This window comes from Chaetodon trifascialis, chromosome 5 (assembly GCF_039877785.1).
Source record: "Chaetodon trifascialis isolate fChaTrf1 chromosome 5, fChaTrf1.hap1, whole genome shotgun sequence".
NCBI classification, from domain to species: domain Eukaryota; kingdom Metazoa; phylum Chordata; class Actinopteri; order Chaetodontiformes; family Chaetodontidae; genus Chaetodon; species Chaetodon trifascialis.
Genome location: NC_092060.1, coordinates 15,374,115 through 15,397,027, shown reverse-complemented (window position 1 = coordinate 15,397,027; position 22,913 = coordinate 15,374,115). Strand labels below are relative to the sequence as shown.

The following is a 22,913-nucleotide window of genomic DNA, read 5'->3' as shown; positions in this document are numbered from 1 at the left end:
CAGCAGAGGTGGCAGAAGTATGCTCAATGCAAACCGCTGCGTGATTTCTAAATCCCCCCATAAGTCAACCAGAGCTCTGGCTATGACTCACAGTTTTCTACTCACATTTTTTTTGTGTGCCTTGTGACAGGATTTAATTTGTTTTAAAAGCTCTCTTTTTTGACAGCGGTTTTATAGAAGCCACTCCTGCTGACCACCTGACCGCTGTTGTTCGGTCGGATGCAGAAAAAGATGAAAGTCCCTTTCGCTGCTCTTTTTTTTTTGTCAGGGAAGACCCCCGTGTCTCAGATTAGCACAGCTCTGCTTTGACACATTTCTAAAGAATTCTGAAAGCTCTTCCTGTATTTCAAAGATTAGATGTGTTTGGTGGAACACAGAGGAGAAATGCATTCAGCCATGAAGGCGGTGAAAGGTACATCAGGGTTAACACTTGAGAAATGTGATCATTTTACATTGCAGGATTTTATACTCCAACCTGCTTACAAACCCTTTCAAAACCCGCTCGACTGTTAAAAATAAAGGCTTCACCCAGATTAGAAAAAGCCAAACTTTCACTCTGACCTGTGGTGGATTCCAGTGATGCAGATACTTTTGGTTTTACTTGTCCAGTCTCGTCTGCCTTCACCTCAAAAGGAGATACATGCTGAACCTCAAAACTTGGCCAAGTAACACCAAAACTCTCTGCGTCACTAGAAATTGTTAGAGGTAAGTGAGAATGCCTTTTATTCCCACTAATTTTTGCAGTTTTGGTGAACTAACCCTATAAAACAAGTCTGAAAGTAGTGAAAGTGGACATTTTTAGGATATATGGTTTTCAGAGGACACACATCTGCTTTTCAATGACATGTTCTCACACTTCAGTGACTGAACAGGTCACATATATGGCCATAGGAGAGTACCAGTAACAGGCATACCGGTCCTTCATCATACCAGACCTTCGTCGTACCAGCCCTTTGATGAAGCAGTCTTTACATGATTAACACTTTGATTTAGACAACATGGTTAGGTTTATATAAAGATCATAATTTGGGTGAAAACAAGTACGCTACTGTTACGCACCTGGTGTAACTTAGCTACATTAAGTTAAACTAAGTCAAAGGTTTCACACGGGACACAAACGGTGGTCTGCTGGGAAGATCCTGCGTTTGTTTGACCCCTCCATCAATCTCACATCATCCATATGCAAACTTGCACCTGACTTCCTCCTTGATCCCATTATAATGATTATATCCAGTAGAGGTTGCCGCCCAACAACAAACGTTAATGTGAATGTTAATAACCTGCTTGCACAGAGGACCTAGCCAGCCATTTTATTTTTTTTAGGTAATTCAGTCACCATCTTTTGCCTTCAGGCCTTTATCATTCTTTTGAATGCTCGATTTAATGGTCATGAGTGGCCTAAATACAAAGGAAAAGGGAAGGGTGTCAAAAATAGTAAAGGAAGAGAAAAGCCGTGATGGGATTTTGTTTTGTCCAAAAAAGTGAAAGAGGACATAAAAGTGAAACTAACATTTAGACCATCCTTTCTGTTGAAACCGAGCATTTCCTCTCAAACCGTGGCCTTATAGGGGCACGTGAGATCTGTCAAGATATCAAAGTTCATTTTATTGTCATTTTACAACACCAGCCCCTTCATCCGACACATACTGAGAACATACACAAATATTTCAACTGGAGGAGAATAAAACCGAATAGAATTACAATAAACAACATATGCAGTTACTCACATTCATACACATACAGTATATACCTGTACGTATGTAAAGCAGTGTCAGTGTCTGTGTGCTGGTGGTGTTAATATGAAGTAACAACAAAATATAATGATGAAATGATGATCACAAGCCTTCAGATAAAGGTGTTAATACTCACCACAAATGTCATGACAGTGTGACTATCATGCAGCTCGTGGAAAGACAAGACTTTTTTCTTTTTTTTTTCCCCAAAGCACTCATACGTCTGACTTGGTGCCGAAGATGCTAAAGGTGTTAACCACAGGTGCATACACAACGTGACAAAGCTCACCATTTTGTGTTGAAAATATCAAACAGCCCACGTACATCTAAATCTCTTTTTCAAAGTCTATTGAATGGAAGAAGAGATGTAACAATATGCCTAAAGAGAGATTTGATATGGCACTTTTTTCTTTATTGTGGTATTTTATCGTCACCAAACACATTCATTTCAGTTGTGTCTTCGTCTGATTGCTTTGTTTGTCTTAAATGAGAAAATTGTGTGAACCCCATGTACTAATGTGCAGTCAACTCAACTCAGCTCAGCTCAACGGTAAGATTTGTTGGGAACTCACATGACAGTTTACACAAATACTGGAAGTACAAGATGGAAACACGACTGTTTTAATGATCCTACATAGTATGTAAATGCACTATTGAAATCTTATATTATATTATTATATATATTATAATGGCAGGGAAGTGGGGGGTGTAGGGGGAGTGGAACGAGTGAGTGTCTTTATTTCTTGTGGTTTGTGAGGTTTCACTTTCCAGTCTCCGAAAATTCCCTTGATCACCGGAAGGATGATGTATGCGTCTCAGGAGAATATTTAAGACGACCCTCAGCCTCTAACCATCACAGTCACCTTCTGTCAACACACTTTGCCCTCTGTGGCTGTGCTTAATACAGCTCCTTTCTGTCATCTTCAGCACAAGAAAGATTTTTTTTCTAGCACAACTCTCATCTTGACCAAAGAGGAACTCAACAATGTCCAGCATCATGAAAGTGTTTCTGCTCCTGGCTGTCGTGGTCTGCATCTCCAAAGCCCAGCGTAAGTTTTTATACTTTTTTCATTTCGAACTCCAATAGAGACAATGTGAGGTTCTTCTTGTTGAGAGTGAAAGAAAGAAAAACCTGTTTCTGATGCATTTCCGTTTGTTTTGGTAGCTCTGAGCAGAAATCTGTGGAGTCAAAAAGATGTTAATGAAATTAATCTTTTAACTTGCTTTTATCTCTAGACAACGAATCAGGGCAGCAGTGTCTGTGTGGGCGTGTCAGGAGACCTGTTGGCTCGAGGACGGAAATAAAGGACATCCAGATTTACCCAGCAACCATCTTCTGTGACAAAGTGGAGATTGTGTAAGATATACTAAACTCTTTTAGACCGTGGGAATGTGGGGTGGTCATGCAATAATGTGCTATAATTACACAATTAGATTGGCTGTTTGTGCTAATAAGAGGCTTCTATGTTCCTACGCAAACATGGTAACGTTAAACCTAGAATGGCATTTTAATCAATTTTTAAGATTTGGCAAAAGTTGCTGTCGGGCCTCAGTTTTACTGAAAATTCTGATTAGCTCCTGCTAAAGATACCTGCATACTCAAGATGTATCACAAAACTCTAAAATGGTTTCTAGTTATCAGTCCACGTGCCTTTTTCACCTGGGCTAAACCTCTACTGTCCATTTCAACAGTGTCACCAACAACAACGGCTTTCGCTACTGCCTGAACCCCAAGTTGAAAGCAGTGAGCAATCTCCTTGCCAGCATCATGTGAGTACATTTACAGCGATGGAACTGACAGCGATGAGAGACGTGACGTCTTCTCCATGCTGGTACAGCGTGTCTGATGTGTGTCCTTCTTGTTTGATTGGCATTTCAGGAGAAAACAGAAAGCCTCCACACCCAGCCCAACTGAGATCAACTCCACCCCAGGCAGCACCAGCACAGCTTCCATGTGACTCTCTCTTTAAGTCCCTGGATCGACAAGAAGTTTGCTTGACCTCTGACCCCTGACAAAAGCACCTTCAGCGAATAGAGATGTGAAATGAATGAAACTCTTTGTCTATTTATCTTCTATTTATACTGGTGTGCGCTTAGTTTATCTTTTATTTCCTTTGACCTGTTTTTGTAAATAGGGTTATGTGTGTATGCAAACCAAGTTTTTCTGTATTTTTGTAATTTTTCTTATTTTTATTTTATTTTATTTTTTTTGTAATAAAATAAAATCAAAGAAGCATTGAGCGATTGTCATCTGTTGTCAGTCTGACACTGGCAGGTAGGACTATATCAACAGTGCCACCTTGTGGTTCAGGGCTCTCAGTGCAGGAAATACATTTCATGAAAAGATAAGAGTTAGTGAGTGTTAAACCCTCAGATCCCCATGCTTTTAATGGAGAGGTAAGTCAGAGACCCTCCTCATAATCAGTTTCCTGCTGTGTTAGCAGGCCTGTGTTATCTCCTGACAGGCAGGGCGAAGGGGGGCAGTCCTCAGCTCAATGTGACCATGCTGTGCGTGTTTCTAAGTGCTTCCAAACGGCAGTTGGACTTGTGGTTCTGAGACATTTTGCCTCTCATCCAAAAGGCTTCTTCAGTTCTGACCTTTGTCATAGTCGTTTACTTTGCCAGTACTGATCTGTCGGAGCTGTTTTATTGGAAGATCTCTGTTACTGTATGTGCGCTCTTTATCTCCTGGAGAGTGCAATGCCATGAATATAAAACAAACTTTATAACTATTTTTTTCTATTTATATCCAATAATATTATAACTTTTTATGTATATTTAAAAATCTGAGACTGCATGATATCTTAAATAAAACAATGTGGCAATAATGATTTAGTTTGCTTTGATTTTCATTCGACAAAAAGGTATTTCTGATACAACTCAAATGAGTAAGACATACAATAATACCTGCTGATATGAAAAATGCTGTGATGCTGATCAGGATATTAACTTTGTTGTCGCCTTATCATTGAGCGTCTGGCCCTATATGCAATGCCACGAAATGCCTCTAAAAGCTGGTGGCCTTTGCATTTTTTTTTTGTCCGTGGATCTGAGACAGCCTGAGACCAGCACTGTTGCCAAGCATTAAATATCAGAGGGTGTCTTCCAGACACCGTTAATGAGTCTTACTAGTTCATACATGCATCAGATACCAGAGGACACCAAAGCTGCAGACAGACTCTGGGATTACAGGGTCAGTGACTAACCAACATCATGTGTTCCTGCTCAGTTGTGACAGGGGCGGCTCAGATCGGTTGAGTCTCATAGGCTGTAATCCTCTACACCCATCACACACACCCATCGCCCCCCCTCCCCCCCCCCCCCCCCCCCCCCCCCACACACACACACACACACATACACACACACACACACACACACAGGCACTGACTATACTAACCACCATATGTGTATAAGTCTAACCTACTTTTGTTTCCTATTGGGAACCAGTGTTTTGACCCCAAACCGGAATTGAGAATCATTCTGTGGCTGTGTGGACTGATTTTTGTCCACACAAAGTGCAAACAATACAAGGACACACACACACACACACACACACACACACTTGGTGAGTTCAGTGTGCTCCATGCAGAAAACATATTCGCCTATTTAAGGCAGTTTTTGCTGCAAATTAAATTCTTCTCCAGATTTTACAGAAAACTTTATTCCCTGACCTCTCTCAGCTGTGAAATGTGACAGATTTGTGCGATTTCCTCGCACTAGTTGACATTATTGCATGTAAAACGGCAACATTTCCCAATGCCGGTACATTGCACCACATTTATTCCCACACAGGCTGCAGGGCTTTAAGTTTCCCATCATCACTTCCGCCGGCTCCGTTAGCGGAGTGGCGCGTTCACTGGTGCTGTGTGGACGTCTCAGCCCTCTGTTTACTGTTTGCATGTCCAAAAGTCATGGATGAACCGACCGGTGAACAAACATTCACTATTTGTTCTTTCAGTCTGTCAAAGCGACGCGACTGTGACACAGAAGCCACTGCAGCTGTGGAATAATTCCAGCGGGAGAGGAGGATATTGGCAGGTTGGGGTAAGTGTTAAAAATCCTGCAGCGTGCATGACAAGCCTATTGTCCTTCATCGAAACGCTGCAAAGGACTCAACAGTATAAAGAGGCAATGAAATTCAAGGCATGCCAATATTCTAAACATGCCAATCAGTGCATGGTCAGTGGTGCAGACACTCGACAGGTTTTCTCTGTTTAGGCGTCCACCCCAAAAGCAAATGTTTTTTCTTTTTTTTGTTGTTTGTTTGTTTTTCTAATAACAGTTTGCAGATAACGGTAGACGTTCCCACTCGTCTATGGCGTGACTCCGGCTCCTGTTTTTTTTGCAAGTCACTGTGTTTGGCTCCCCACAGCGCCGACGTGAACAACAGCAGATAAGCCAAGTGTCAGGTGTCTGCAACACTAGGCTAAAAAGTGGCACCGACCTAAATCTGCAAAGGCTGACTTCTGAAACAATTTAGATTTCGGTGTTGCAGACGGTGGACGGTCTTATCTTCATTCATTTAAATGAGGAAGACGCATGTGGATTCTAATGAAAAGTGAGCTCAGACACTTGGCTGATAAGGTGCGCTGATTACAGACAGATTCACCATAACACAAGAGGACTAATGGCGGCTTTGTATTTCAGACAATAAGGAACTGACTGCAGAGCAGATTTGTCTGTCAATGAGACACAGTATTTCCTTAATTCAGAAACTTTCATTTCCCTATGAAAATGAGCCTGCTGTGTGTCACAGTTTGGCTGTTTTCCTCTGCCAGTGCAGACGAAAGGGTGGCGTGTGAGAGAGACTCTGACATAAACTGATATTAATGACTGTGCTGTAACCAGACTCTCTGGTTCTATTTGCAGCAGGTCAGGAGCAGGGCACGCTGCACTGTGCACATTAAAGACAAGTCTCTGATGAGTTATTCTCTGACTTAACCATGGTTAGGTTAAGCTAAACCTAACGTTCTCTGAGGCGGTGGTGACAGGACCAACATCAACGAGCTGTCTAATGATCCAGTAACACTGTGTGATGTCATGTGATGAAGTGTTCAGATTTGGAGTCCAAAGCAAAGCAGAGTGGACCTCTACATCGTTACCCTCCAGAGTCTCCTGTGGTCATTCCCATTCATTTGCTGTAAAAATGGCCTCAAGACAGGGAGACATTCCAGGTAACTTTGGATTTAGAAACTTAGACATGTGTAATAATCCTTACATTCCTTAACTTGTGGAACGAATGCCGGTTTTGCTGAAATATCAGAAATAGTTTCCTTATGCAAAATGAAACATAACATTTCTTCCTTCCTGCCATGCTTCAGCAATTGAGAGTAGCACGTCATCCGGACTCTTCAGTGCCTTATCGTCTCCTATTGGGATGACACGGCGCAATGTCAGTTATGACGAGCACATGGATGCCCCCATACATTCACCACCCCCAGACTTGACTGTCAACATCTTGTGGAAAGACCCTGTCGTCCCACAGCACAAGTTCAGGAACACTGCAGAGGTACTTCACTGTTTGTTCTTATCATCCGATCCAAATTGTTTTGTAGTGGCTGCCTGAACAAAATGTTTGTATTGGCTTGTGTGAAACTTGTTCCTGAAGGTTAGGTCGTGCCTGGACATATGTGATATGCTTGTCTATCTGTTATGTAACTGGCTCGTAAGCTGATCCTGACTTGTGTGACCAGGAAAGCGAGAGTGCTGGGAATTTTCTGACTTTTGAGGCAGCAGCGCCACCCAAGTCCCCAGTGCCTGTTGTGAAAGCCAAAGCCACCTCTTTAATGAGCTCACTCATGATCAGTAAGTCCCACCGAGTAACTTCATTTAAGAACATTTATTTTTATTTAGATAAACCCAGACACACAAGTTACAAAGGCACCAATAAGTTTCTTCACTACATGTCACAGAGTTGTGTAAGCTTTATCAATGATTGTCCACATGGCTGCTGCCTTGGCTGTCTAATCTGGATAAACAATCTGCAGAGTATCAGTGGGCTATAATGGAGTGCAGCATATTAAAACATTGACTTATTTTGTCTCCACTGTTGACTGTATGTCCATCTTTGGTCAGGGCAGACCCAGGAGAACCTACAGAAGTTTGAGCAACAGGCAGGGCTGACAGACGCCGTGTACTCTCCCCACAAGGGGCTGTCTGCAGAGGAAACTCGCTTTCACCGGCTTGGTGATGGCACACTGCCTGTGAGTATGAACAAATGTGAGGTAGAAGCCACATGATGTGCCAAAGAGCAGTGAAACATTTCTTTCTGCCTTCATATAATAATAAATAGCTGAGCAACTGTGTGACAGGTGTGCTAGAGGACAGAAGAAAACACCTTGCCTTGCTTACAGCTGGTTCATTGCAAAGTTTAGGCCTAGAGGAAAGGTTGCAGATCTGACCTTCAACAGATGTACCTGCTGAACCCAATCAGGTATATCTGATGACTTCTGTTCAGGCTGAAATGTCATAACAAACAAGGAGTAAGCAAGGCTGTGTAACAGGGTTTTTATAACCTTTACATTTTTCTACCACCAGTGAACTTTTGGCAAGATCGACATTGTTAGATCCCATCAGGCTGAAGGAATTTGGCTCAGCAATGTCACATTAAAAATAGCTTTTTATGATCATCTTGCAGTGCGCTAACATCCCATGAAAGCTGAAAACAAGAATCCTGTCTCAGTCATCAAAATATAACTGACACTAATAGAAAAACCAAGTTGTGTGTTAAATGTTAACCAACAGGATTAGTCTTTATCTAGATGGTTTTGCAAATACTGTTTCAAGAAAATCACGGAGGAGTGCAGCTACACAGTACCTGTGACTGTGTAGATGCACAAAAGGTTGTGCTTTCTTTTCTACTAAGGTCTGTCCAGTTTCCCTGCCCGTTATGGTCCGCCCCCACATGCTCACATTTGATGTGATATCATCTAACCTGTCAGAGGCACAGCAACTTTCCACAGTGTTGTAATTTTGAACACACCAGATCACAAGTTATCAAGGTGTCAAGTAATCAAGTTTCATTTATTTGTTATTTTACAACACATGGTTGCACATTAGAATGTAAGTTGTATCCCTTCATGCTACACACATTTAGAGCATACAAATATTTAAATCATAATATAAATATAAAATCTTATATACCTTTTAACATAATGAGGACTGTAGTTTTAGAATGAATGAAGAATGTTGTTTGTGTCATCGCTTTAAAATAAACAAGCATTTTTCTGCGTAAATTAGATGATATTACTGTATTGTTGTAACCTCTTGAGTGACTGCAGGGAAACTACGGAACATCTTGGTAAACAAATTACATAATCAGCTCTGCGCTGTTTCCACAGGCTGGAGTTTCTATAAGTGATGTTACCAGGCAACGCCTTTAAATGAGCCGAGCCCCCTTATTTTCTGAAACGGACCAATCACCGAGCTTCTACCAAAAGAGACAGTTTGGAGGCCCACTGCTGTGGATAGGGACCGTGTCGTCTGTGTTTTCGAGAAACAATAGTCCCTTAACCTTGTTAAAACAGCTAATTATGGACAAAATGAAGGAATCTATCGGACTGGAACGCCAAAGAAATATTATCATAAAAAGGTTTGTCCAGGAATTATTATGTTTCGCTACAGCTATTTGTATATCCCGGCCGGAAAGAAGGCCGTTAGCAAAGCTAACAGCAGAGCTAACCTGAGTAAGCTAACTGTTAGGTATATCTGACTATTCTTTTCCTCAAACCGAGAGCTGTCAATTATCAGTCTACGACAACTTTAGTTAGGCTACTGTAGAGCTCATAACTGTCTCAGGACCAAAGAGACTGACCTTAATTTAAGCTGTTTAGGTAACGTTAGCTCAGTGTGTAAGGTAGCTTGATAAGTACATACAGTAAGTCAAGTGGTCTGTGGCACCGTTAGCTTAGCGCCTGCAAACAAACGTTAACTGTACTCTTGACGGTAATATTGTTTCATGAGAATACGTTCAACAGAGAGTTAACTTTATCAGAGACTGCTCCCACGCCTGTCGAGGGTTGTGGGGTATTAACGTCATCATAGAAACTACCTAAATTATAATGCATGAGAGGTACAAACGGGCTAGCTTAACTTGCTAGGTTTATTTAAAACTTGTTCCACACTAGACCCTCTCCTGCTATGTTCTGTCGTGTGTTATTAATTGATGATAGACACATCTGTAAACGTGTTTGTAAGAAATATAACATCACCTGCTTGTCTTTTATCAATACTCGATAAGCGGTGGGTATAACGTGAAACTAGTTTCAAACTGCCGAAATCGTGTTGAGTTGTGATTTGGAGTATTTTGACTGAGAGGTCCTGCCGTGGTTGAACAGTGATTGAATCTAACAGGAAACAAAATAATACAAGGATGGAAAGCCCCGCGGCACTCCCTGTTATTCATTTGCATTTCCCTGAGCAGAATACAAGACCATATACACCAGATTCATAAGAGTTTGGAAGGATGTTCTGTATCCAGATGTGAATATTCCCACATTGAATGTAGACCAAACATTGAGAATATTCTTTCAGAGATCATTACACTTAATGGCAAGGTAAGTCTGGTTGATAGTGTTTGTGGTATCAGGGTCTAAACCTAGATTTTGCACATTTATTGTTTGAATAGAAGAGCAATGATGTAAAATCAGAGCAGGTTATATTCCCTTGGACTGGTGATTTTGCATGTGTTGCAGGATGACTTCCAGGAAATATACTATTGTAGTAATGGCCTTTTAAATAAAACTTCTTACCTTCATGCTTATGTTAGGGAAGCTCATTTATATGCCCCTTTGCTGGCGATAGCCATGGCCAGAGGTTGTTTTTGTTTATGCTTTGTCCATTGAACACAATACCTCAGGAACACCTTGAGGTAATTTTTATACATTTGGCACAAACTTCCACTTGGACTTCAGGATGAATATATTAGACTTCTATAGTCAAAAGTCAAGGTCACTGTCACATCTAATCCGTGTCATTCTCATGAATGTAACATCCGTAATGCCAGGAGGAAGTTTGATTACAGCTGGCACAAACTTCAGCTTGGATCAAAGATGAACTCTTTGGTTTTGGTGGTCAAATGGCACTGTGGCCTCACAAAACATGGATATAAATCAAGATAAGACATCATGGATGATGATGGATATGCGGAGGCATACAACTGCAAGGCGGTGGTTCTATTTTTGTCTAACAATACATGTGCCTCATAAATGTAAAATCTTAATAATTTTGTCTGTGGTCCTCTATGTCTGCCCTCTCTCTCTTTCCTGTACACACCACATGGTGACATGCAATAGGCTCTTAGGATCTTTGACGTACTTTGTTTTTGATCTGCAGGTCCAGAAAAACACTGCTGACCTTTCACATTGTGTATTCAGGCAGTGCTTGCTCTGTAAATACAATCAATGTTTTGTCTGAAACATGAATCACAAGTGTCACAGCTTTGGTGCTTGTACAGAGTGTACAGGTAAATAAAAAAAAATAACAACCAACTGTTGTTTTGAAGATTACAACCCTGAATGGCCTTTTGTGGTACAGGGTGATTCTGGATCAGTGGGGAGATATTCCTTCATTGTCTGTTTGTTTCATTGCTTGTTTTTCTTGTCTGTGCAGAAGTTGAGAATGCCAAGTGGGGACTTCAAGGAGGACAGGCTTACAACATCAGCACAATCCACCCCAAGTGGCACTCCTTGTGTCACCCCCTCCGCCACCCCCTCCGTCACCCCCAGTGTCACACCCTGTGTTAGTCCCCACTCATCACCAGCTGTCAGTCGCAGGTAGGCATCATGCTGGTGAATGCTTAGCTGATGTTGTGTTTTTTGATCTAAACCAAGAACCCCTTATCATGACACGATGCTTCATTTCCCAATGTGGCCCATATTAGGTGCCATATGGCATATCCCTCCATGTTTATTTTTGCATTAATGTGTTGCTCTTTTTTTGGCGGGAATGCAGGACCTGGTTCCAGCTGAGTCCTGCACCTTTTCTTACCACTCCAGAGCTCAACAGTCCCAACCCCAGCACAGACATGGGAGGAAATGAGGGAGGAGGAGGAGGAGAGAGATGGAACTTCTTTGGAACTCGATCTGTGGTACAGAAGTCCCCCACTGACCCAGGCTCTGAAACCAGCACAGGTGAGAGAGTTATACCCTGACCTGCATCTGGGTTTTAACTGTATTTCAGTAGCTTTATGGTTGTAGTGCTCAATAGATAGCACGTTGTTATAGCAGGGGGTTGAACTCTATGTCACGACAAACTGGTTTGGCCCCCACTTTTTTTTTTTTTTTCTCTGAATACAATAGTGCTGTTTCCACTGCCACAGATGAACTCTGGTTGCAGCTGAATAGCTTTTCAAATGAGTGTGGATTTTCCAGTGAGAGGATTGGGCTTTGTTGAAGCCACAATCTGTGATCCAGGTCTAAACAAAAGGGATGCCCCACTGCCCAATAATCAAAACACAAGATGGCACCCTCTTATCACTTGTATTACCAGACATGTGTAATGTTGTTTTAATACAAAGACTAACATTAGACAGACAACAATTCTCCATCATTAATGATTTCTGAGGCATGTTTTATCTGGTGATGTCACATGGTTCTGAAGCACACTGCTGGGTATACTATGAAGCAAGTCCAACTAGTCCAGGCTTTCTTTGCATTACCTGGCTTGACAAAACCACAAAACCCCAATTAGAGATAATGGGTATCATGACAGTATTTATCAACTGTCTTTGTTAACCGGGGTTTTCTTCATCAACGTCTTTGCGTGTTCCCATGAAAAGTGTGTTTTGTGTCTTATTTGCCTCATCTTCCTCATAAAAAAGGTAGCGCCTGCTTCAGTCCAGGGGAAAAGGTTATTTTAATGGAGAGCTATGAAGAATAGAACAAAAATATAACCTCAGAAAGCAACACACTTGCTGCAAATAAGGCAAGAGGGGAATGCTGGCGGAAAACTGCTAATCTAATATGGCTATATTAATATATGTATTGTACCACTCAGTGCACTTTCAGTGTCTCCCATTTATTTCTAACGTGCCAACAGTATATTCTTCATCTCTTAAACTTTAAACTTGATACAGGATATTTGAACATTGTACTCAATCAATTCTCCATTAGCTATAATACCAGTAGTGTCAAACAGACCAGGCAGCAAATCAGGACCAAGCATAAAAAACATAATCCAACGTGTTCACATTTAAAGTGTTAATATTAACTGAAGCCAAGGGGGAGGGGTTTCTGCATCACCAAACGAACTCATGTAGGTTCACATGGCAAAAAACAACAATGCAGTGCACAGTTTGTGCTGCTGTCACCACACGGCTTTGTTCAGTGACATTACTAAAATATGGATCAGCAAGTTTACATATGTAACACATCCCCTCAGCTGAGAATCTATACTGCTCATAGAGAATATCGTCAGGAAAATAATGAGTGAAAGGGTGGTGCCTTTTAAAGCAGGTTTAATCAGAAACTCTGAATATGACCCCCTGTTGAGCACATTAGGTGTTTATGCATTTGTGCATCTATGCATATTGGTTTTTGTGCATAAGTTACCATGGAAGTCTAGCCAGGTTAAAAGGAAGCCACGTTTGTGACAGGGAAAACTCTGGCTGTAGGCTCCGGCTGTGGCTGTAGGAAACCGCCCCCCCCCGCCCCCCAAGGGCGGGGGTGAGGGGCATTTAAGTGGCTCTTTGAAATCAAGATACTAAACTAGATCATTAATGACAACATCCGCCACTTCCTCCTCTCTCCTGCAGGCTTCTCACTGCAGTCCTACTTTGGCATGCAGAAGTCCTCTACCATGGATGGCACCAACACCCAGGTCAACTTTAAGGTGGAGGACCCGGCCAACTTCTTGCCCCCCAAGATTGAAATCACGGGCATCGAAGCCAAGCGGGTACCCCCACGGCCACACAAACTTAAACCTCGGGACATGAATGTTTTAACACCTTCGGGCTTCTGAGGCCGGACCAGCTGTGTAGTTACACCTCTGTACTACATCAGTTGTTTGTTTTTCTGCCTCTCTCTGTCCTCTTCACTTCCCTGCAAATTCACTGGGGCTAAGAGAAATGAGGACCACCTATAGCATTAGCTCACCAGCCCCAGAGACATCACCGCACTGTGTCTCCCCCCAGTGGATCTTCTATAAGTCCACATCAGCCTCTTTGTGTCTCCCTCAACTCATTGGTCCAAACACAACACCACATGAAGTAACTTCCTTCGTCATCCCTAAAGACGGCTCTGCTTTGTATTATTATTGTTGTTCTGTCACATAAAGGGTGCATCGGCGTGCATTGCCTTGCTGTCCTCGTTCCAATGTCAGTGATGGCATGAGATAGAAGTTGCAATATTGAAATATTTTGTCAGTTCTTTGCTCAAGTTCATCACTTTAGCATTGCCTCTCACACTAAAACTGACCAGCTATTTCAATTCATAATGCTCAGTTGCCTCATTTGTAGTATTATTATTATTTTTTTTATTTTAAATAAGCTTACAGATTTGTAGTTGTGTAGTGCTTTCTCTGTTAGCATGCAGAGTATAGTGTGGAATGACTGATATTGTGCCTAAACTTGCAGCGTGTTTGCTTTTGGCATTCTTGCCATTGAAGTTCAGCATTTTTTATTCTGTGAAAGAGCATCTTATTTTACTTTGTGAGAGCGTTTGACTTCTGGCCTGAAGTGTTTTTTTTTCTTTTAGTTATCATTTCAGCTTAAATATTTTCAGACTGTTCTGCTTTAAATGAACATTGCTCATTAGAAACAGTAGTTGGTATGTTGGCTTTATCACATTTTTATATTTCATCACAACATAGTTTCAACGTGCTATAAAAATACAAAGCATTGAAATGACAATTTTCAATCCATTGTTTTTTGTGTCACAATCCCCAGTGTTTTATCTGAAAAGCTGACAAATTCCAATAAGTAATTGCACAAGGGAGATTGTCTCCCACTTACATCTGTAAATAAATCTGATAATAACAAGCAAAAATGGTTCTGATTCCTTTCTTCACACAAACAAATGGAAATGCACATGCATGGAGTCTGTACAAGCACCCCTTTCCATTATCATAATGTGCACTTCTTTATGTACACTATCTTGTGATAAGCATATGCAAAATCATAGTTAATCTCTAAACTGAAGGGTCTTGATTGACTGATTTATGTTGTTTGCTTAGGAAATCAAAATACTGCAGAATATGAATTGTACTGAGAAGATGCAGCCTTGTAATCTGACTGAGCTGTCTTTTAGACCATTCCTTCCCCTGGAGCAAGGCCATTTAAAATTATTTTCATATATAGGCATTGTATACCATGCATCAAAGTTAAAGTACTATACAATAATATATTTGTATATTTTCCTTGTCATGGAACCAAACAGAATTCTCCCTTGCTGCAATAGCAACTCATAAAAGTGAAATTTGACACTGGGCCTTTGACAATCTTGTGGAAGGATTTTCACTGACTTTCAGCTACAGTCTTTGGCCAGAAGATGGCGCAATGACTTCAACATGAGATGACTGGGTTTTATGACTTTTACGTTCCATTATGTGTTATATTACTCACATTAGAATGAACAACAGGAGCAAGTGAAATCAAATGATGTATTAACTATGACACACTCCACAAATATTTATTTTAATTCTATTTTTTCCCAAAAAATGAAAGGTGTGATAGATGATCAGGAAATTTATCTTGCCACATGAAGGCCAGAGAAGAGAAGAATGTTGGCTCGTCCATCAGCTCATCTACTCTGTACACGTTCATTTAATCACTCATGCCTCGCTGTTGACAGAGAGACTGATGTTGTAACAGCGATTACTTTGGCAACAATACCACACAATGGCTGAATGTTAGTAACAACCCAACCGCCTCTCTCCCTGTTAAAACCTTCAGACAGTCAGACATCAGGTTGAAACAGTGGAGGCCGGAGTGCCTCCCCTGTAAGCTCAGTCGTGAGCTGGATGAGTTCAAAGTCTCGTTAAAGCTCTCGGCAGTTATTGTTTGATTCTCTGTTTATGGTGTGTGTGGTGAACTTATTACAGGGTGTGCCTCTTGCTCTTGTTTTATTATTTCAAAAACATACCAGAATGCAGATCAGTGTTAGTCATAATGAATCTGAGATTCAGTGCCATAGTTCTGATAAAAGCAAGGCCTCGGCTTGAGGCAAAACCTCAGTTTCTCATCAGCTTTAAACTCTGACTGTCGTCTATTCAGAAATTAACTGGAGCTCCTAAAGGGAGCACTCTTTTGCTAAATTACAGGCCGTTGAGTGTCCACATCTGGTTTTCAGGTGGTGCTACAGGAACGAAGGTGTACATCAAATGAGACAGGCGAGTGCAGACGGGGTGCTGTCAGTCAAAGGCTGGACAGTCATTGGTGGCAAATGAAGTGATAGACAGACGCAGGATGAAAAATGATGGATAAAGTGCAGCAACAGAGACAAAATTTGGTGTGGGTGTTTGGTTAAAGTGCAAACACAGATGGAGATATTCAGTCTTGGGTCACATTTCTGTGAGAGGCATGCAACATGGCACATAAACAACTGGGCAGCAGTGACTGTGTCAGTAACACTAAACCAAAAACACACCCATGAGGGGAAGGCAAGAGAAACAGTGGGTGGGGGATTCTGGGAGGCAGGGAAACAAGGAAATACAGAGCAAAAGGGTGGAGTGCTCCGGCAGCCATGACATAATACAGATGGCTCTCTCTGCGGGTTCGACATGACCCGGTTGCGTAGCCCCCTCCCCCGGCTCGGGTCCCCACCCCCACCTCTGCTCTGATCCCACACAAATCATTTAGCTCACTCACAGATGTGCCATGGCAAGCACCACCCTGCCAGAGTGACCACGCACCATAACAAACACCAGAGCCTCAGCTGACACTGCACGCTCACTTACTCATCTGTATGTTGAAAGACGAGTCTCGCCAAATTCCTTCCATAGCAACCTCAAAACAGTGACTTTCAGTCCACAGATTATACTTTAATTCCTCACACGCCGATGACACAACTTAGATTTCCCCGTCTGGCCAAACTACCGTGATGCGGAACACAAAAAATAGAACACGGTGCCAGTTAACAAGAACCCACAGCATTTTTTTCAGATCAGCTTGCTCCAATGCCCCAGGTTGATGTGTGTTAGGGATACTGTGATTATTAAATGTGCACTTTGAGGAGGATTGTGTAAGCTTTCATCTCTAACGTGGAGGAGTGGTCGAAGCACTCTATGTCAGGGTGATTCCAGGAATATGACTCTGAAGTGTATAACTTCCAATAAATCCAAGTCCAGATTAGGCAGTGCCTTGGGCTGCTGATGCCTGACCTATGAGAATTAATTGCCCTCAAGTGGTGGAAAACTCCTTCCTTTGTTTTTCTTTGTCATCCGTACATGAGATGTTACAAAGCTATGAAGAAAATTAGGATGAACTTCATAAGTTAAGGAGAGCTGCTGTGATGATAATAATAGCAAGAAGCAGACTTTATTACTGGAATTAAATTTAAAGCGTCACAGCAGCTCCTCTCCATCGAACTCCCAACTTGTTTGTGCAGCAAGCGTCACCGTCCACAGCGATGACTAATGTGCTGTTTTTCAGAGCTAATCTAGTTATTCACACGATGACACAAACAGCTGGTGATACAGCTCGACAGGAGATTTGAAGGGGGTCCCTTTTGACGTTTGCTGCTGGGTGGGACTAGCTGTGTCATATGCGACAGCATCCGACTCCAGAACCACATCTGGGGTTGATTCACAGTGAGCTGGCCCGGAGGTGAACCCACCATGCTGAGAGGGACCTGAGCGACGCTGATGGCTGCCTTCAGGTTCTGCATCCTGCGAGAGTAAGCATCAATCATGCCCACTACCTGGGATAGGGTTACTGTGTTACGGCTATTAACGCAGATGTAGGCCACGCACAAAGGAAATCAGTGTGCTCATGTTACGCAACAGCAAACTGCTGTACCTCATAAATTGTTAAGACATGACCTTTGATACAGCATCTCCTTGTTCCTGAAGAGGGTGTGCAGAAAATGTGTGACGTCTCATCCGTCTGTATAGATCAATGCAAAGCTTTCCCATAAGGTCATGTGTGCAAAACCTTTTGCTTGAAATTGCAGCATCGCATCTGATTTCCTGAGCTCCGTCTCTGCATCTTTCCTGCTAATCTGAAACTCTCACAAGGTTGTTAACCTGCGTGTGCTTCAACAGAAGAAAACAAAACTGAAGGGCTACCATTCCAAATAATGAGGGGGGGTGCAGATGTCCATCCATCCATCCATTATCTATACCGCCTATCCCTTTCGGGGTTGCGGGGGGCTGGAGCCTATCCCAGTTACAATGGGCGAGAGGCGGGGTACACCCTGAACCGGTCGCCAGCCGATTGCAGGGCCACATGTAATGACAAACAAACATTCACACTCACACTCACACCTACGGACAATTTAGAGTCATCAATTAACCTAATGAGCATGTTTTTGGTCCCGGAGAGAACCCACGCATGCACGGGAAGAACATGCAAACTTCACACAGAAAGGCCCCGCCTGACCCGGGGATCGAACCGGCAACCTTCTTGCTGTGAGGCACGCGCACTACCTGCTGCGCCACCGTGCAGCCGGGGTGCGGATGTGTTTTTTTAAATACTATCTTTTCTTGTTACTTCTGTGTACTGCAGCTGCTTTATTTTTGCCTTTTGTTCTGTATATTGTGCCTTTAGAAAAGAAAGAATCACTGGGTATATTAGACTAAAGATGTTACCTGTTTTACATACAGTAACTGTGTGTCTCTGTGCGGTTCATCAGGCATTTTCCTGCCATCCCCCACTGAGACAGAGGGAGAGAAGTGGAGTGTGTTGTTGGGCCCTCCTGTACTGGCTGCCATGGCCTAACACGAAGCAGATGTGGAGGGGGAGATCCCCCTACAACAAAGTCTGAGCAGTGAGCTGGAGGTGCTCAGCTCAGTAGAGCCGCATCCGGCTGATGCACTCAGACCTCGGACATTCATTTAGAGGCTACACACCCCCAGAGAGCTGCCGATGTCTAATGCTCCGGGAGCAAGTAAAAGAATGTGTGAGCGTACGTGCTTTAAAGTGTAACGAACATGTGTGAGATGATCCATTTCATGGATGTGCTGCTGCAATGGAGCTACACAAGAAATGTTATTTTATTGTCTAAATCACGTCATCCAGGCTGCAGTGTTTCGTGATAGAGGGGTCTCCATCCATTTATCTCCATGACACCGCTATAGACCAGTTTTTATCATCACATTCACATACCCCTCCTCAAAAATCCTGTTTTGTCTTATTCTACCTGCTACTTTTTCTAATTAATAGTTCATTATTTTTCACTGGCTGATTATGAAAAATGGATGAACGGATGGTTTTTTTTTCCTGTGCTACGGGTGTCACGAGTTGTCTGACTGTGATTGCTATCACCCCTGAGTGCTGGCCCATGCTCAGCAAATAGCGCTTGTTAATCTGGGTGTTTCCACACAGATATTTCTAGCATTGTCTCTACCATGACACAATATAAAACGGTATTCCAGTAGTATAAGCATGTAACAATTAGAGAGGATAAACACCAACAAGTAAAATCATAACCTGGCGAACGAGACAACAGATATTAAAAGGTTAAAGTCTTGAAAGCTAAACGTGAAGGTCAGTCAAAATGTAGAAACTCCCTGAAGTTCCTTGATTAGCTGTGGCAAAACCTCGCTGTTTGCCCATCATTTTATATCATCGTAGTAGTTAAGGAACCTTTGATCTCTGGGGTGGATCTCATTGGATAACAAAGTCATGGTGCACACATAATTATGCTTAGGCTATTAATCCCTTAAGCTAGGGGAGGAATGTAGTTCTTTGGCTTCTGTCACTGGTTCTCACTCACGCACATCCAGAGCACACCTTAACACACGCCAACCTACAGAACAAAGAACCAACCTCATGTCCAAAGTCACATCGCTGTGCACTGTGTGATTTTGGATCAACATCGGGAAAAATATTATCTGATTCTACAAGTGTGTGGAGCTCTAGTGGAGGGATGGAGCACCATTCTTCCAAAACATGTTCCCTCATTTGGTGTTTTAACGGTGGTGGAGAGCACTGTCTAACACACAGTCCAAAAATCTTCCACAGGTGTTCAACTAGGTTGAGATCTAGTGACTGCATGAGCCAAAATATATGATTCACATCATATTTATACTCACCAAACTACTCAGGGACCCCTCAAGCCCTATGGATGGGGGCATTGTCATCCTGGAAGAGACCACTCCTATCAGGAAGGGGGCAAGTGGACCCAAACCACGCTAGCAAAATGCCCCCCACAGCATAACAGAGCCACTGGATCCCCTCACTGCAGCGGTCAAGCATTCAGGCCTGCCACTCACCCACTTGTGGAGAAAATGGTGAAGAATGACTCGTCTCACCATACCACTTTTTCCAGATTTCTGTAGACCAGTACCGATGGTTTTTGAACCACTGAAGTCTCAGATGTGCATTCATCTTTGTAATGAGGGGTTTATGCACCGCAGCCCTACTATAATATCCCTCTGTGTGTGTGTAATTGTTAGACTGTTCTTGCTGACACAGTTTGATCACATCCTGCGTTGACATTCTCAGTCACCTGAGGAAAAGCTGCTCTTCTGTTTTCATTACATATCACACTAATGCACGAGCATAACAATCATCAAATGTGAGCCCAATTTCTGACTATTTACTGATGTCTTTCCCATAGATCTAAAGGCAGATGTCACTTTAGTCACTGTTCCTATTGAAACACCAGTCAGCTGAACAGTCTCTGTGACTGAAGCTCCTTCCGACTGCGCCGATGAACCCTCTTTCATAGTCACTCGGACATTTTCCTCTTGTCATTTTGATGCAAAATCAGAATCAACTGGGCCTGCTCAGCGTTTTTATACGTGCCACAGAGCACGACTGCTTAAATGTACCATGCAGCGCACCTGTGTGCAAAGTTTCTCCACTCATTTATTCAGGTTTTTCCTTTCATTTCTCTCCTGTCTAAATAAGCACAAATTGGTCTAAAAATAAACATTTAATGAGTTGTCTGTAACATTTCCTGAGGCTTGTAAAAGGTTAACAACAAATTATTCTTTTCCATACACTCACAACTGCCCACTTGTAAAATAGCCCGTCCCTGTTCTCCTTCATCAGGCTCACATATGGGCTGATGTGGTTTGGACAAAGCGAGGTGAGGCGTGTGACTTGGCGAGGCGCAAACACATTCCTCAAGCAGAGATGTAGACAGTAAGCGGAAATGATGTGGTTAGAGAAAACACACCAGCTCCCATTCCACACTTTCCTGATTCTGCTGCTGTGCCTTTCTTTGTCATTTTTCTAAGTCTTCCTCCCTCCAATCTTGTCTCAATGCACGTGTCCTTCTATCTGTGCTCACTGGCTGTTGGTCCACATCCAACTGAGATACAGGCAGAGACTGAGATAAGCTGCGTCTCCAACGCTGTCTGTGCCTCTCATGGACATCTTTCATATGTTTTCAAATAGACCAACCATAGTTCAACTGTAGTTTGGATAGACTATTATTGCTTAATAAAAGAACTTGTCTTCTGCACGTGTACATGCAATAAATCAATGTAATCCTGCTCGACGTCAGTTCAGTTTGTATCGTCCTTTATCGCTCTAAATGTTGTCTGGCATCAGATCTTACCTCAGGCAAGACAGCAACACAGGTAAAACCAGAAAGTGTAGCAAGTAATCAAAATGATAAGGCTGTTACAATAAGCACATGATGTCAGTGCTGGACAGCTGCTTCAGTTGGACTTTTGCTTTGATGACCTGCTAATACAAGTTGCTGTCATGCTGAAACAATCTTGTGAATGATATATATGAATGAAGGAGGGGTATGTGAATGTGTTATCCAGTCACTTGTAGTTTGTCATCTGTTGACTGTTTATGTAATCTAAATCTGACCTGACATTTCACAAGACTCATCTCTGTGTGTCTGTTTGATACCTCAGACTTCTTTTTTATATATCAACATAATCATAAAAAGCTTTCAATGTAACTATGCACGCTACCAACAAATGTTCCAGAGTGCAGGAAATATTCAGAGATGATAAGGAAGTAAGTCATACCAGGCAGGATGGGACCAAAACAGGTGCCAGTGGACTGAACTCCCTTTCTGTCTTTAAAAAAAAAGACAGAAACTGTATAAAAAAATGTATATTCATAATAAAAAAACAGTAAATACGGCCAAGTTTTATGAGGTTTATGAGCCCGCTGCTGTATCTGCAGGTTCCTTGGAATAGCAAGATTACATTAGCTTGAGTCACTGAATTAAAAAAAAAAAAAAAAACAGGTCAAGTTTTTACATTATTTCCTTTCAGTGGATGTCACGCTCCCTTCAACAGAACTGAGTCGCTCCTCCTGACAAAGGTATGCATGGAGGAAAGGTGCATGTTTTGTGATTTCTCACCAGGAAATGACTGATGAATAAATTAGGAACTGGCAGAGTTAGATCACCTAAAATAACAAGTAGCTCATGCCTAACACTGAACCCACGACTGACTACATGACTTAAACCATTTCACTTATATAGGTCATTCACAGCATTTTGGGTCGCTTTCTCGGTTGTTCTACCAAGGTACCTCCAGGCTGGCCAGACAGGCGGGTGTATGGTGGGCAGCTTTGCCAACTGGGCCAGCCTACAGTTTGAATACAGTAGCCAATGGTGCTCTGGTGAACCTGAGGGGGCCAGACTCCTGGCCATGGTGGCTTCTGCAGATTGCAAAGACAACCACAATGATCTCGCTACTCTGGGGCTTGATGCAGGAAGTTATTTAACACAGAATCAGTGGATGATGGTAAGTTACATAACAGACAAGGGTACCATGATCTGGTGCGATTAGATCGGGAATCTGAAATCCCCTGATTATTCCCGAATCATGAGTCAAGACAAAACTCATTAATACTTCCTTCATACTTTCTGCTTTTGCATTGTGGGAAGTTACACAGCTGTCATGATGTAGTTATTCAGAAGCTCACTTCATTTGGTAGCACTTAGTTCCTTATTCGATAAGATGATTAGATTTGATTCAACTTTATTGTCATCGTCAGAGTGCAACACACAGAGAAAACGAGCTGCAGGCAGCATTTGCAGCAGTATTTGTTGCTCACTGATTCCCTGGTAATTCATAATGTAACGTGAGTGTTGATTGGGTGAG

The 22,913-nt window shown here is 42.3% G+C and overlaps 2 protein-coding genes across 2 annotated transcripts; both read left to right on the top strand.

Moving 5' to 3' along the window:
- The first annotated feature begins 2,588 nt into the window (after nucleotides 1-2,588).
- Nucleotides 2,589-3,971, top strand: LOC139331498 (C-X-C motif chemokine 10-like). Its single transcript, XM_070962985.1, has 4 exons — nucleotides 2,589-2,782; nucleotides 2,970-3,090; nucleotides 3,426-3,503; nucleotides 3,613-3,971. The coding sequence occupies exons 1-4, from the start codon at nucleotides 2,719-2,721 to the stop codon at nucleotides 3,689-3,691; spliced, it is 342 nt and encodes a 113-aa protein (XP_070819086.1). The 5' UTR covers nucleotides 2,589-2,718; the 3' UTR covers nucleotides 3,692-3,971.
- Nucleotides 3,972-5,553: 1,582 nt separating this feature from the next.
- On the top strand, nucleotides 5,554-14,716 carry LOC139331429 (putative monooxygenase p33MONOX). The gene is made up of 8 exons (XM_070962895.1): nucleotides 5,554-5,777; nucleotides 6,785-6,907; nucleotides 7,055-7,242; nucleotides 7,427-7,538; nucleotides 7,809-7,936; nucleotides 11,343-11,506; nucleotides 11,685-11,863; nucleotides 13,486-14,716. Exons 2-8 carry the CDS (start codon nucleotides 6,880-6,882, stop codon nucleotides 13,689-13,691), a joined length of 1,005 nt encoding a protein of 334 aa, XP_070818996.1. The 5' UTR covers nucleotides 5,554-5,777; nucleotides 6,785-6,879; the 3' UTR covers nucleotides 13,692-14,716.
- The last annotated feature ends 8,197 nt before the right edge of the window (nucleotides 14,717-22,913 follow it).

Coding starts and splice junctions, on each gene's coding strand:
- LOC139331498 (XM_070962985.1), top strand. CDS start 2,719: ATGTCCAGCATCATGAAAGTGTTTCTGCTCCTGGCTGTCGTGGTCTGC. Junction 2,783..2,969: donor CTGCATCTCCAAAGCCCAGC/GTAAGTTTTTAT, acceptor TTTTATCTCTAG/ACAACGAATCAGGGCAGCAG. Junction 3,504..3,612: donor AATCTCCTTGCCAGCATCAT/GTGAGTACATTT, acceptor TTGGCATTTCAG/GAGAAAACAGAAAGCCTCCA.
- LOC139331429 (XM_070962895.1), top strand. CDS start 6,880: ATGGCCTCAAGACAGGGAGACATTCCAG. Junction 7,539..7,808: donor AATGAGCTCACTCATGATCA/GTAAGTCCCACC, acceptor ATCTTTGGTCAG/GGCAGACCCAGGAGAACCTA. Junction 11,864..13,485: donor AGGCTCTGAAACCAGCACAG/GTGAGAGAGTTA, acceptor TCTCTCCTGCAG/GCTTCTCACTGCAGTCCTAC.